The sequence below is a fragment of the Lontra canadensis genome, unplaced genomic scaffold (genome assembly GCF_010015895.1).
Source record: "Lontra canadensis isolate GAN:19392208 unplaced genomic scaffold, GSC_riverotter_1.0 scaffold665, whole genome shotgun sequence".
In the NCBI taxonomy this organism is placed as follows: Eukaryota; Metazoa; Chordata; class Mammalia; order Carnivora; family Mustelidae; genus Lontra; species Lontra canadensis.
In genome coordinates, this window is record NW_022631649.1 from 24,093 (window position 1) to 38,923 (window position 14,831).

The 14,831-nt window shown below is 50.1% G+C and overlaps 1 protein-coding gene across 1 annotated transcript in view; it reads right to left on the reverse strand.

The window, feature by feature from the left end:
- Positions 1 to 13,343, reverse strand: part of LOC116863190 (acetyl-CoA carboxylase 2-like) — a 35,995-nt gene extending 22,652 nt beyond the window's left edge. The window contains exons 1-9 of the mRNA XM_032850684.1: positions 13,193 to 13,343; positions 12,980 to 13,083; positions 11,943 to 12,024; positions 9,541 to 9,686; positions 8,142 to 8,292; positions 6,680 to 6,814; positions 3,800 to 3,946; positions 3,185 to 3,373; positions 1,263 to 1,363 (exon numbers count right to left, since the gene is read on the reverse strand). Coding sequence (XP_032706575.1) covers positions 1,263 to 1,363; positions 3,185 to 3,373; positions 3,800 to 3,946; positions 6,680 to 6,814; positions 8,142 to 8,292; positions 9,541 to 9,686; positions 11,943 to 12,024; positions 12,980 to 13,083; positions 13,193 to 13,339 — 1,202 coding nt within the window. The 5' untranslated portion in view covers positions 13,340 to 13,343. The remainder of the gene's footprint in view (positions 1 to 1,262; positions 1,364 to 3,184; positions 3,374 to 3,799; positions 3,947 to 6,679; positions 6,815 to 8,141; positions 8,293 to 9,540; positions 9,687 to 11,942; positions 12,025 to 12,979; positions 13,084 to 13,192) is intronic.
- Positions 13,344 to 14,831: the final 1,488 nt, after the last annotated feature.

Sequence of the window (14,831 nt, forward strand, 5' to 3'; positions counted from 1 at the left end):
GTTAAGCATCCGACTCTTGGTTTCAGCTCAGGTCATGATTTCAGGGTCGTGCAATCAAGCCCTGCATCAATGACGGAGCCCTTGCATCAGGCTCCATGCTCAGTGGGGAATCTCCCTCTCCATGTCCCTCCCCCCACCCACGTGCATGCGTGTGCTTGCACTCTCTAAAATAAATAAACCTTAAAAAAAAAAAAACCAGAGCTGTGATATTTATGTTTAACAGAAAAATCTGCTAGGGGATTGTTCATTTTCTTCTAGGTGTTTCTCTGAAGCTAAAGTGTGGGTTTAAGGTTAGCGGCCAAAGAGTTCTGGGGAGGGTCTTCCCTCCTAGCCCTTGGCTGTGAAACTCATTCTTCGTGGGGAATCCACACTAAGACTCCCTTCCTTGGCTCAATCCTATATAGGCAGTCTGAGTCCCCATGAGACAAGGCGCTCCCTGAAAAGAAGGGCAGTCTCCAAGGGCCCTACTTCTCTGTGCCTCTGTTTCCAGCACATGGTGACCGTTCATGTACTTCATCTCCTCCAATTTCAAACTGTTTCAATTCTGTCTTTATAAGCACAGCTTTCCTATGAGGTAGAGTTTTCACACAATAGGGTGGTTCTTCTTGTCATCAGAATAGATATCCCTGCTCAAAGGCTACTCAAAATACAAATTCCTCATCAACCCTCTTCAACAGTGATTTCAAAATCACAGGATAATCTGTAGAGTCCTTGATGGCCTATAAAATCACCACATCCCATGGTCCTATAGGCAAAGCTACCACAAGGACTCGCTGTGTATTGGCACTTTAGAAGCGTTAATCCAGGGGCACCTGGGTGGCTCAGTGGGTTAAAGCCTCTGCTTTTGGCTCAGGTCATGATCTCAGGTCCTGGGATTGAGCCCTGCATCGGGCTCTCTGCTTAGCAGGGAGCCTGCTTTCCTTCCTCTCTCTGCCTGCCTCTCTGTCTACTCGTATTCTCTGTCAAATAAATTTTAAAAAAAGAAGCATTAATCCACTCATAACTCAGAGTGACTAATTGTGGGTGAAGGGTCTTTATTCCCATTTTACAGACTGGCAAACTGAGACCACAGGCGAAGAGGGCCTTGCTTGGGGTTTCTGGGGTTAGGAATACCTATGCCAGGATTGTAATCAGAGTCTCTGGACCCCGTGCTCTGTCTCTTGGTTGGAGCCTGCCCTGAAGAGAACCCCAGAGTGCTGTATTAGGGTAATGCACAGACAATGAATGTGAAAACCGCCCCACACAGAGGACCGAGGACTCACCTCTGGACCAGCTGCACGATGCTCTGAGTGTTCATGAAGAAGACCTCCCGTTCACCCTTCCGCTGCAGGGTGGCTGCGTGGCAGTCTAGGATGGTGGCTATCTGGATGGGGACAACAGGACAGGCCTGGCCACTCGTAACCACACTATCTGGTCACCATGCAGGAGTCACCAGGATGACCCACCCAAGGCTCATTCAAAATCTGAAAATTTCAGCTCCAAAGCCCTCTCTGGCCACCTGGAAGTAGCTGTTCATCCCGTTCAACACAGTGTTTGATGAATCTGAGCTTAGAATGACATCAGTCCCATAAAGACCCATGCATTATTCTTCTCCACAAATACGAATGGACTGGGGGAAGGAAGGCAGTTTGCAACCCCAAGGAAAATGAAGTGGGCTGGGTGGGGGGGATCTTGTTTTTATAACTAAATTTAGTGTTATGAAGCATACTGTTTTTGGCAACACAAAGTATTTTTAACAAAAAACCTGTGCCAACAACAAACTCCTAAAAGGTCCAAATAGGCTCTTTTCTTAACCGGGGTTCTTCAGAGTTTTGTCAAGATATAATTTACATATCATAGTATTCCCCTTATTCATTTATTCATTTTTTAAGTAGGCTCTACGCCCATTGTGGGGCTGGAATTCATGACCCCAAGATCAAGAGCTGTAAGATCTGGGGCACCTGGGTGGCTCAGTCGTTAAGTGTCTGCCTTCAGCTCAGGTCATGATCCCAGGGTCCTGGGATCGAGCCCTGCATCAGACTCCCTGCTCGGCGGGAAGCATGCTTCTCCCTCTCCCACTCCCTATGCTTGTGTTCCCTTTCTCACTGTCTCTCTCTCTCTGTCAAGTAAGTAAATAAAATCTTTAAAAAAAAAAAAAAGAGCTATAAGATTTATCGACTGAGCCATCCAGGCACCCCCGCCTTTACAGTATACAATAAATTGAGTGTTTTTCAGTATAGTTGTGCAACCATTTACCACTATCCAATTTGAGAGCATTTTCATCACCCCAGAAAGAAACCTGATAACCAGTAAGAGCTACACCTGAGCCCTCTCCCCCAGCCCCTGGCAACCACTAATCCACTTTCTGTCTCCATGGATTTGCCTCTTCTGGACACTTTGTGTACACGGAACCATACAACACGTGGTCTTTTATGACTGGCTTCTTCCGCTTAGCACGTTTTCAGGGTACATCTATGTTGCGGTATAAATCTGCATTAGATTCCTTTTTATGATGGAACAACATTCCAAGCTCTAGAGCGGTTGACCTCCAGGAATGACCTGATCTATGCTGACTGGCAGATCTATGCTGACCCACAGCTCCGCAAATCACAACCACGTGGGTGGGGGCACCATGATGGTATCCGGCCCTTCCAACCAGACAGAGGGCAGAAGAAAACTGACAGAGGAGGTTCTTCCAAATGCAAATTACCTTGAAAACGCTTGATAAAGCAACACTCCCTCCTCCGCAAAAAAAAAAGCACAAAATCAGGCCAACATAGAATTCTTAGAGATACGTCATACTACTCTGGAATGCTTTCCATTACTTAAAATTATTCTACATACATAGGGCCCCAAGATGATCACCTTACAGACACCGGAGGAAGAAAATCAAAGCTACAGACTAGCAAGAGAAACCAAACTCCCTCTGCTTCAGCCAGAGTGCGTTGGGGGAAATGTTCCCTGTATTTGTACCAACTGCTAACTCCTATTCTAAACCCGAGTTTTACGGAGTAAGGCCCCATAACTGCGTTCATCTCAACGACTTTGGGGAAAATGCTGGGGTTCGGTAGCGAAGGGCTCAAAAGGAAATGCTCCCTGGGCGCCATCTTTGGTGCTCAATCAGAGGCCATGGTGGCCGGAAATGGAACTCCCAAGGCGGAGCCTGCAGGCCCCCCAGTGAGGCCGGGGGTTGGGGGAAACGCACCTGTTGGCTGGGGAACTGGCACAGCACTGAGGTGATGTTGCTGGCGTACTGAGCCATCACCCTGCGGACAGACTTCTCCACGGGGGCAGGGATGCGGCCAGACACGCTGGTCATGATTTCCTGCAGTTCCAAGAGCGGCAGTGACGGGTGCCGGAGGGTCATCATGAGCTTCTGCACCCACTCCTTCAGCTGAAGCAGGGACCAGAGCATTAGCTGGACGCCCTGTGTGGGGGCATGGGCACCGCCACACTCCACAGGGCACCCGACACACTCAACCCATCCAGACCCAGTACACAAGGAGCCAAACATCTACACCTGGCAGCCTCTGGAACAGTCCTGAGTGGAACGGCCCCCTGACTCCAAGGGGAATGCCTGGTTTCCCCCACACCCCCTTCCCTCTATGCATCCAGGCAGCTGGCATAGTGTGGGAACAAAACAGGAGGCCATGTGAAGAGCTAATGTTTGTGGGCACTTTCCACTCTAAAACGTTTATTTGTATGTTCTCTAACTTCCTTCACTAAAGACCTCAGATTTCATGGCATAAACCCTCCTGGCTCTTCACACAGACCAGCACACGTGTGTAGAATACACACCTGTCCCTTGCACGTGACTTACCTTTGTGCTAAAAATAGGCTCCGGCAGACAGTAGCCACTCATGACGTTGGTCAGGTTTTCCAGGACATTGTGGAAAACCTGGTGCAGTTTCTCTCCCATGATGGGTAGAGTTTGCTGGGAAGGGAGCTTTCCTGTGAATGGCTTGGCCTGAGGAGACACAAGAAGAACCAGAGGTCAAGGACACCTGCCTCTTGAGAGAGACGAAAGAAACAGAGGAGGGAGGCAGATCTACCAGTACAGTGCACAATCTAATTAGGATGATGCCTGAGGGAAAAAGAACAAAACCGCCCATAAGAACACATATTGGAAAGTCAAAATTGCTAAAATCCCACTTCATGTGGGTTTCCCAAACCTCCTCCATTGAGAATGCCATAGTCTATTGTTATACACTCCTAGTGATTTTGAGGAAGTAAGATCCTTTTGTTTTGCTCTGCTTTCTAATCAAAATTATTTCCCTTGTTTTCCTTATTTATTTTAGGTCTTTACTGAATCCCAAAGATAAACAACTAGCAGGATGGAAATTTATGAAATTCTCATGCAAAGGTCCCAGCTTTTTGTAAATCATAAACATTTGTCCTTAGAGAACAATAACAACAACAACAACAAGCCCACCCTCAAGGGGCAACCTTGACCCCAGGAGCCTGTTTATTTATTTATTCATTCTACAAATGTCCACCAAACACATACTATGTGCAGCCCTGGGGCCCAGGAGCTTTAGGATGAGCTACTCTGCTGACCCAGAACCCTCAGCTCCCTGCCCCCTCCCCTATCCCAGCCCTGTGGGCTCGTCCCATCCTTTGAGATAAACTGGAGGGTCTCCTTCTCTACGATCTGGTGCTGCCTTCTCCTGCTGGGCACCCACGGGGGTCGGGGGGGAGGCAAGGGCAGCCCCTCTTACTATACTTACGGCGCCATAGGATAATCTTGTAGAAAAACATGAACCCCCAGGGACTGGTGGCTGGGCCCTGCCTCCTGAACCTGGCATGGGGCGTGGGAAATGGCTGCTGAAAGGAATCACATGCAGGCACACACACCTTTCTGGTGATCTGAAAAGGCTCAGTCTACTTCTGACTTTGGGAACCCACTACAGAGAATAATGAAAAAAATGAGAGGGAAACTGACAGAATATTCTGGAAAAAAAGAGACGATCTGGTTCCTTTCTAAATGCTCCCTACCCTGGGCACAAGTACTAACTATTACAGGGAAAAAAAAACACAATATAGGCACGAATGAGTAGCTACATCTTCATGCCTTGCTTAGGAGGGTGTAAACATTCATGTATTCGGCAAGACCTGCTTTCTTCTGAGGACGCTGTATGCCCCATGCACTGTGCTAGGCACCAAGAATACAGCGATGAACAAGAAATGTCCTTGACCTCAGAACTCCCAGTTTCATGGGAAAGCTTAACAATTAATTATAAGAATCTAAATTGGAGATCGCCCTGGAGCTAGGCTTCAGGACCATACATATCACTGATACTCTGGTACCCCCCACCGCTGGTTCCAAGGACAGGCTACTGCCCCCACAGCACCCGAACCCCTGTAACTGCATCCAGCAGGGGCGAGAATGACAAAACACACTGGTCTCTTCCTGCTTCCCATTTAGCGAATGCCCAAAATTATACCAAAGGGACAATCAGTGAGACACCTCGTCTGTCTCATCACAAATGACAGTACCAGGGAGAGAAGGGTAGCAGGGCAGGAGGCTGGGACTGCAAGGTCAGGTGTGTGTGTGTGCCATTTTGTAAAGGGTGGTCATAAAAGGGGCCTAAGGGGACGAGGCATCTCTACATGATACGCTAACCTGAATGGGTTCCTGGATTTGGGCAAAAACTACAGGAATCATATAGTCATGTTCACTGCAGCATGATTCCCAACAGCATTCCCAAAGACAGAAGCAAGCCCTATGTCCATCGATGGATGACTGGATAAACGAAATATGCATTATATAAACCATGCAGTGTTACTTAGCCTTTAAAGGGAATGAGGTATGGACACTTGCTACATCATGGATGAGCCTAGAGGACATTGTTCTAAGTGAAATAAGCCAGCCACAAAAAGACAAGTATTGTACGATTTCATGAATACGAGGTTCCTCGTGTAAGTATGATTCATAGAGACAGTAAGAGCAACTGCCAGGGGCTGGGGGTGGGAGGAATGGGGAGGTAGTGGTTAATGAGTGTAAGAGTTTCAGTCTGAAAAGCAGAGAAGGTTCTAGGGGCACCTGGGTGGCTCAGTGGGTTAAGCCTCTGCCTTCAGCTCAGGTCATGATCCCAGGGTCCTGGGATAGAGCCCCACACTGGGCTCTCTGCTCGGCAGGGAGCCTGCTTCCCCCCCAACCCCCAACTCCACGGCCTGCCTCTCTGGCTACTTGTGATCCTCTCTCTCTTTAAAAAAAATACATTTAAAAGCGGAGAAGGTTCTAGAAACGGGTGGCGGTATTGGTCGCACAAGAGTGTGAATTCACTTAATGGCACTGAACTGCACTTCCAAACGGTTCAAATGCTGAATTTTGCATTGTTTCTCTTACCATTTAAACATGACCACTAAGGAGATCTGCATAATGTACGGACATCAGTGAGTAATAACATCAATGTTGCTTCGTTCATTATAACAGTATTATCTACTCCTTGTAATTATATGCTAATGACTCTATATTACAGTATGCAACCTGAGTTTTACTCTGGGTGGGCTGGTGAGCTGCAGGTGTGAGGGGTGTGAGCAAAGGGTAGGCGGGCTTCTGTACCCATCACACTGGCTTCTGAGGGCTCACAGAGGCAGGACAAGAGCTGGGAGTGTTCAGCCAGCTTTGCCCCCAGAACCAGCAGAACAGTGAGCACTCCTGAGCCAGCCAGGGCGGCTGCGCTGGGGTGCAGCATACCGGGTGCACTTTGGAAGGGTCGTCGAGCTCCAGCCTGGCCACCACACAGCCTGCTTCCAGCGTGGCCCCCGGGTGCTCAATGTATTTGATCTGGCCACTCTCCTGCACGCTCAGGGTCATGATCATCTTCATTACCTGTTGTGCAGGAAGGAGAAATAAGATGAGCCCACCGGGATTGGCTTGCGTGTGTGTGACAGCACCAGAGTCACCAGAACCAGGACTCTGGAGCAGCCGGTGCTTGGTCATTTAAACATAATGGTTCCCTGGGCAGAGTTCAAGTGTAAAGGACGGAGGGAACTTGCATTTGCCAGAAACCTGCTGTGTGCCAGGCTCAGGGCTGTTCATGAATGATCTCCACCTGCAAAGCCATCGAGGGAGGCAGGTTATTTATTGTAGCCATTGTACAGACATGGAAACTGATCTGTATTTGTAAAGTAAAGCCTCTCTCTTAGAAATTCTGTTAAATCAAATATGGGGGTACTTAAGACACACATTCCTAAAACATGGCACATTTTGTGACCAGCTCTTTTTTAAAAGGCAGAGAGAAAACCCTCTGGGCAACCTCTGGTGAAATAAGAATGTGCTCCCTCTAGGGTGGCCAGCCCCTTTAACTGGCCTCTCCAGGAGTCCACGTGCGTGGACATGATGCATTTTGTTACTGTGGTGTGGGCTGTAGACACTCAGCATTGTGCTCCTTTTCCTCAGCAGGTCACAGCTCGGGCACCTATGACAGGCCTGGGCTGGAACCCCAGCACCCACCCTTCACTCTGTGATCTCCAGCAGATGCCTTCCCCTCCCTGAACCTCAGTTTCCCCAACTGTCGAATGAGGAAGAATGACCATCTCACCTCATAGTGCTCTTATAAGGGCCGCTCAGGAGGAACCTGGAGCCTGGCAGGAGGCCGGCTAGCATGAGCTCCTACTTCCGCTCTATTTTCACTGTCATTGTCATTTTCATTGTTATTGACCTTACCAGCATAGAATGGAGGCCAGGTGTGAACCCTAGCTCTGGGGGACCTTGCATTCCTTAGCCTGCCTGGGCCCCATTTCTTTGTGTGTGAAATGGGGATCCTATCTGTGCCCATCTGCTGTGATTGCTGGGAAGATGACAGAAGGTAATTAAACAAGTAAAATGCCTAGACTAGCACCTGCCACGTGGCAAGCACTGTGTTAAGTGTTGCCTTACAGCTTTTTAAATCACTGCCATGGTTATTATCAACCCGTCCTTCCTCACTCCCACGGAGGTATACACTTTTGAGGTTTTCCCTTTGCAGAGAATTGGAGCTGAACCCCATGCCCCGACTCTCTGAAGAATCGGCAGATGGTGGCCCAGGGGACAGGTGAGGCCAGCTGGCCTGGGGTGCAGGGGTGCAGGGGCAATGTGGGATGGTTCCCCCCTTGGGGAGCGGGGTGAAGGGGAGGCCTGGCTGCAGCCCCAACCCCAGGGCCGACTCTGTACTCACCTCCATGTCGGCATAGCTGCTCCCGGCCTCAACATGGCCCCCGTCCTCCACCGTGTACTGTATTAGCTTCCCAGCCGAAGGGGCCCTCAGGACCGTGGGATCATTCTCCTTCTCAAACACGCAAGTCTTGTTGCCGATGGTAATACGGTAACTGGGAGACAGAAGGGGCGGGTGGGTAGCTGGGGGAAGACCATCAACCCAGCGTGCCCATGTCTGGCTTTTGACAACGTTTTCCTCTTCCTGATGGCAGCCCAGAGTGTCCCCCTCCCCCCATGTGGTCTGAGAGATTCCACTCACCCTGATGCTAGCATCTGACGTTACCACAAAGATACTGGGAATGAATGGGATGTGCAAAGGGTATGACCCTTTTCTGGCTGAAAACCAGTTCCTTTTCCTGATACAATTCTAAGAGGCACAGAGAAAGCCACTGATATTCTCCAAGAAATATTTACTGACTTTAAGGCTTCACCTTATAACTGTACTGGCCAGAGTACGTCCCAGGAGGTGGGGGGTTGGTGGGGGGAAGTCTATGATAATCTTGAATATTCTTGGCAGACAGAACATGGTTAAAAAGAGGTAATATAACAGTGCTCTGGTTGGCATGAATCCAGCCTGCCTTCTTTTAAAACTTCGAGGTTTGGGAAGGGAGACAATTCTCTAAGTAGAGCTTTCCAGGCATGGGGCCTGTGGCGCAAACCACCCCCCTCCCCACCATCTCCCAACCCTGGCCTGATTCTCCTGGGCTGGAGGGGCAGAGGAAGTCTTGGCTGCCCACTCAGCCTGGCTGGCCTACACTTCACTGTACAAGCTCAAGGGTGGTCAAGTGCACCGCAAAGGGAGGGGCTCTGGGGAAGAGCTCATGATGCCTCCGTGCTAAGTACTTCCTGCACTTATGCATCCTGCATTTCACTTATCCAGGTGCACAGTGATCAGTCCTGCTCCTTCTGCTTGCTCGATATGTCATGTTCACCAGCAGGCTCCATGAGTCATGACCGTGGTCTTATCCCAAAACCTTGTCCTGTGCCCGGTACATCCAGCCCTAACTGGAAGGCTGCCTCTCCTCCAAGCCTGAGCTCAGACGACTGTGGGCGCTGCAGCTCAGACAAGGAGTGGCTGACATGCTGTCGTACACCTTGCAGGCCCTGGACTTGGGAGTCACGGCCCATTTGGCTCTGGACCCTCCCACATTACCAGAAGCAGGCCTCTTGGGAACCTCCCCAGTACGTCTGCCAGCTTTGAGGTTGTCCAGCCAAGAGACTGTCCTCTCCATGGGCCCCAGAATCTACTGGGGAAGGTATTTTTCTAAGACCCTTGGGCTGCACAGAGCTGGCTTTATATCTTTGAGCCCTGTGGGAAAGGGTGGCTCTGCGTCGTGCCCCTTGCCCCGCCCCCTACATACCTGTCAAACTCTTCTTTCATGTAGGTGGTATAGCTGTTACCGTTATAGGACAGCAGCAGCCCCCCGTCGCTTAGCCGGTGGGCATCGATCTCGATATGACAGTCGTTCATGATGAGGATGAACATGGTCAGAGATTGCCGGGCCACCTGTGGGGACAGGTTCAGTGTCCCTGCCTGAATCCAGGAGACATGCTTGTCCCTGGGCCCCAGGGCACCTTCTGCCCCCATACCACCACCACCAGGAGCAAGGGCTACAGTCCATGGTGGAGTGTACCCTCGGGGAGCAGCTGATGGGACCACAGTCAGCGTGCCGCACCTGTCCCACAGCAGGGCTAGTGGCCACCGTCTGTGGGTGCAGCCCAGCCTGGTCATCTTCTGCCAATCACATGCCCTTCTCATTTCTGCCTCTACGCATCAGCCCCAAGCAGGGTCCCCAGGAGCAGCAGGGAAGGTGCAGGGGTTGGGGTGGGGTCTCACCTTGGATGAGACAGCCCTGGAGACTCCACCAGTGACCAGGACTCTGCCCCCCCAGCCCAGCTCTGCCCAGGGGCACACAAGACCTTTGGGACCCTCAAGAGAGGCCAGGTGGCCAGGCCCTAGCCTCGGCTCTGCATTTCGATCTGACATACTAGCCCTGGGTTCATTCTGGGTGCTCTCTTTTGGAAAACAGATAGCCCTAAAGAGCCCTCGGCCTCTAAGATACATATGTTGAGAGGAAAGGTCCCAAGAAACAGAGGAATGTTTATTGCAACATTATTCATGGTAACAGTAAGACTGAGACACAAACTAGCTATCCCGCAACCTTGCAATGGAATGCTCTGGACCCCCACTGTCAAATAGAGCTAGGCCGGCTATTTACATGTAAATTAATTTAACTTAAATAATATATAGAATTCAGTTCCTCAGCGCTCAGTAGCCCCCCGTGGCCACACTGGAAAGCACAGATACAGCACATTTCTGTTCCTACGGAAAGTTCCATTGGACCGTTGGCTCTAGACACCAAACTGATATTAAGAAAACTGTTTAATAACATGGGAAAACTTCAGGCCATGATAATATCAAAGCAGTAAAACAGTATTTGCACCATGATCTCAACTTTGCAAAGTCTGTGCTGAAACGTTCATGGGGGTTCCCTCGATGTTTTATGCTTTTTTTGAAAATTTAAAATTTTATACAGTAAGCATGTGTCACATTTAAAATCCTGCCGGGGGAACCAGGCCCCCTAAATAGTCAGGAAGCATGGATGGGTAAAGAGGAGTGGTTTCAGAGCAGGGCCCCATGGAGAACATACTTGTTTGACTACATCGACCCTGAATATCCCCAAAACTGGAAGGGTAACACATGCTCAGTCATCTTAAAAATAAAGTAACAGAACAAAAAAATTCTGCCTCAAAGGCAGAGTTGAGTTCTATGTTATCTTTTCCCTCCCGAGAAGGAGGCCTTAGCTTCTTGGGGACACTTGGCCCCCACGGGTCACCCTGACCTGGACCCAGGGTCTGATCCTGTGCCCATACATCTCAGACACGCTGATATTCTCTCTGAAATGACCTCAGATGCCCCAGGAAGGGTAACAGGATACTTCTGACAGAGCACAGCAGCACCAAGTAAACCGCCCGGGAAGCCCAAGGTGGACCAGGGAGAGATCCGAAAGCCATATGTTGACCTTTAGTGCAGACACACAAGACAGAGCTGGCCTCACGGCCCCTGGAAATGGAGCCACACACTATGCCGGCTCAGCAAAGGTCCTGCTCATGCTTGGTACTGAACTGGATACTGTGCCCCCAAATTCATGTCCTTCCAGGCACCTGTGCATGTGATTTTATTTGGAAATAGTGTCTTTGCACATGGAGTTAGTTAGATGAGGCCATTCTGAAAGAGGGCGGGCTCTAAATCCTGTATGAGTGGTGTTCTTCAGAGCAGAGACACACAGAGGAAGACAATGTACACACACACACACACACACACACATACACACAGAAAAGGCGGCAGAGGCATAGCTTGGAGTGACGGTCTAACAGCCACGGAACACCAAGGTCGGCCCCACAACCACCAGGAGCTAGGAAAGCATGAAACAAATTCTTTCCTGGAGACTTCAAAGGGCCCAGCTGACACCTTAATTTTAGACTCTGGCCTCTAGACTCAGAGAGAACACACTTCTGTGTGTTGAAGCCACCGGCTCATGGTTCCCTATTACTCAGCCCCAGAACCCAAATACACAGTCCCCTGTACACTGTGTGTATTGCACAAGGCTACACACTTCCAAGCCCTAAGTGCTTAGGTTTCAAGGGCACGGGACTGCCTGGGGAGTCCCAGCACCCAAGCAGGAGCAAGTCCACTCCAGAAAGAAAAACTCCCATCAGCCTCCAAAATGCTGGAGACATCCGAGAAACCCAGGGTCTTCACCTTGAGGATGTACTTAACACCTCCATAAATTAATTCCACATCCACGATGTTCAGCAGAGAAGCTGCAGGAAGGACCTGGCCCCTGAAAGAAAAGAGACTTGCAGTCGGCTGTGGGAATGAACGAGAACACTAGGGCCACCCTCTAGATTTAAACTAGTCACCCAGCTCTTTGCCTCGCCTAAACACCAACACATCTGGCTGTATTTAGAAAGCTAAATCCGATGGAAAGGCAAGGAATGTGACACTGCTCAGAACTTAAGGGAACAGCACTTGCTGAAGGGTGAGAAATTTCAAAAGGGCTTTCCAGGAAGCAAAATCCTTAATGCTCATTCTGGGAAAAAATTCCCAATGTGGGAAGGAAGGTGACACAGGCATTGTGACTCTATTACTCTGCACAAGCATGACAACCGCTCTAACATCTTTTGCCTTTCTAAAGTTGTTTTGGTAGCTTTATTTGCCTATCACAGTGTCTCTAGGGGTGATTTCTGCCTCTACCCCAGGACCTTTGGCCATGTCTGGAGACGTATTTGATTGTGGTGACTCCTGGTGGAGAGATGGGGGACTCCTGCTAACTTCCCACAGTGCACAGGAGAGCCCCCACAATAAAAAAATCAGTCAAAAATGTCAAGGGTGCTGGTGCTGAGAAACACTGGCCCATCCTCATGGTGAGCCCGTGGCTGCTTCCACGCTGGTCACTTCACTAGCCACGCCCGACTCAGGGGAGGGTCCGGAAGGAACGTTTGCAGAGGTGACCCATCACCTGCTTTGCTTCTCAATTCACCTCCTCTCTGAACTCAAGGGCTATGAAGTACCTTACACAAGTCAGCATGACTAGGACTACAGCCATGTGCCTGGGGCTGGCCCCCTTGAGACCCCCCCCACCAGCGGCCTCCTCTCCTGCAGCCTTGGTTCACAGGAGAGGAATTTCAGAGGCAAGCACAGAGGCGGGATTCCCTAATTGCCTGCTGCCTGATTCTCCCTTGCTTGCCACTAACACACATCCCGTGGAGGAGGGGTGAACTACCCCTGCACCCTACCTTTCCAGCGAGTGTAAGAAATCCGTCATGCAAGTTCTGAACATCGAGTCGGCCACGTTCAAGGCCCCGCACACCACCCCGAGCATGATATCTGGTTTCTCAGCCTAGAAGAGACTTCAGTGTCAGTGGTGACCAAGCCCACGGGGAGCCCGGAAGTGGGGCGGGGGTGGGGGGCCTCCGTGACCCTGAGGGGAGAACAGGGCAGCTCCCCACCTGCACTTTCTCAGCAATGAGGTGATCCAACCAGCCAGTGTCGATGTCATTGTTCTGGTAGTGCTCAGTCTCCAGCAGGTTAATGAGATACTCCACGGTGGTCCTGAAGTCGCCCCGGATGGACAGTTCCTTCAAAGCCACCACCATGTTCCTTGAGGGGAAAGGCACACGGATCGTTTTCCAAATTAACATACATGTCGGCAGAGCTCCTGCCTGGTTCTTGGAGAGCCCAGAAGAGCACAGTTGAGAGAGGGGCCTGAGTCCAGCGGCCCAGGTGTCCATTTCGGCTCCAGCATTTACTGGTCAGGCCATCTTGGGCAAGTGACTTAATCACTCTGGGCCTCAGTTTCCTCATCTGGAAAATGGGGAAATAACCCTGACTTCACACAGGTGCTGGGAGAATTAAAATGAGACAATCCATATAAAGCACATAGTCTCCGATAAATAAGGTCAGCCATTATGAACATGATGAATGGCCATGATTATGATTCTTATTAACCACAGCCGGTTGCTCTGCCTCCCTGCAGCTGGACCTCTTCAAATCCCCATGTCCCAGAGCAGGTGCTACCCCCCACCGCCCTGGGCAGTCCAGACAGCTGCTCTGCGGGGTATGCTTGAGGTGTGTCTAACAGAAGGCCAACGCTGTTACCCCACCCAGGGTGTGGCAGTCACCTGTCTGCATGTGCTCCGTTGGTTACCACCTCCCATTTCCCAGAGGGATGGCCTCTCCCCAAAGAGGGCTCCAGCCCGAAGGGCTGAAGCCCCCACTCCCTAGGAAATCACAGGGAGACTGTACCAGAGAAAGAAGGGGCACTAGAACAATTCTCCTGGGAGAGGAGAGCTTTTACACCTGTCATGGCATTCCCATGTGCATTCAGCAGGCATGGCAAAGGGGTAAGAACAACCCCAATTCGGGGCCAGGGAAAAAAAGATGCACTGAGGTCAAATGAGCTCATCAGTAGTCAGAGGAAAGTCAGGTGCAGGCCCGGAGTCTGCAGGTAAGCATTAAGCCGTTGGGCTCAAATGTGACCAACTTGTTCCAATTTGCTCAGGACATGCCCAGTTTTAGCAGTGAGAAATCCTAAATCCTGGGACACCCTCAGTCGTGGGGAAGGGGACACAGCTGGTCCCTCTATTAGACCGTATTAGCGGCCCTTCGGTGGCTCAGCTGGTAAAGTGGCCAACAAGATTTCTGCTCAGGTCATGATCTCAGGGTCATGAGAGCCCCTGCGTTAGGCTCTGTGCTCAGTGGGAAGTCTGCTTAAGGTTCTCTCTCTTCCTCTCCCCCTGCTCCTCTCCACTAATGCTGTCTCTCTCAAAGAAACAACAACAGAATTTTTCCCTCTGAATTCTTAAGTCCATAGGCCTATGACCAGCATAGGACAAGCCACAGGCTGTTTCCATCAGAGATCAGAATGGGCCGGACTGACTGGCCTCCCTCCCCTTTCAATTTTTCACTCAGCCTGATTAAAACTGATTGCATGAAGCTAGCAAAGAAAGCCACTCATCAAAATCACCAAACTCAATTTAAATCACGACTAAGTGCCCTGGGCTAGATAGATTTCAATGTTTTTTTTTATTATGTTTTAAGTTTATTTAAAAAAATTACAATTTTTCTTTCCTCTTTTTTTTTTTTTTT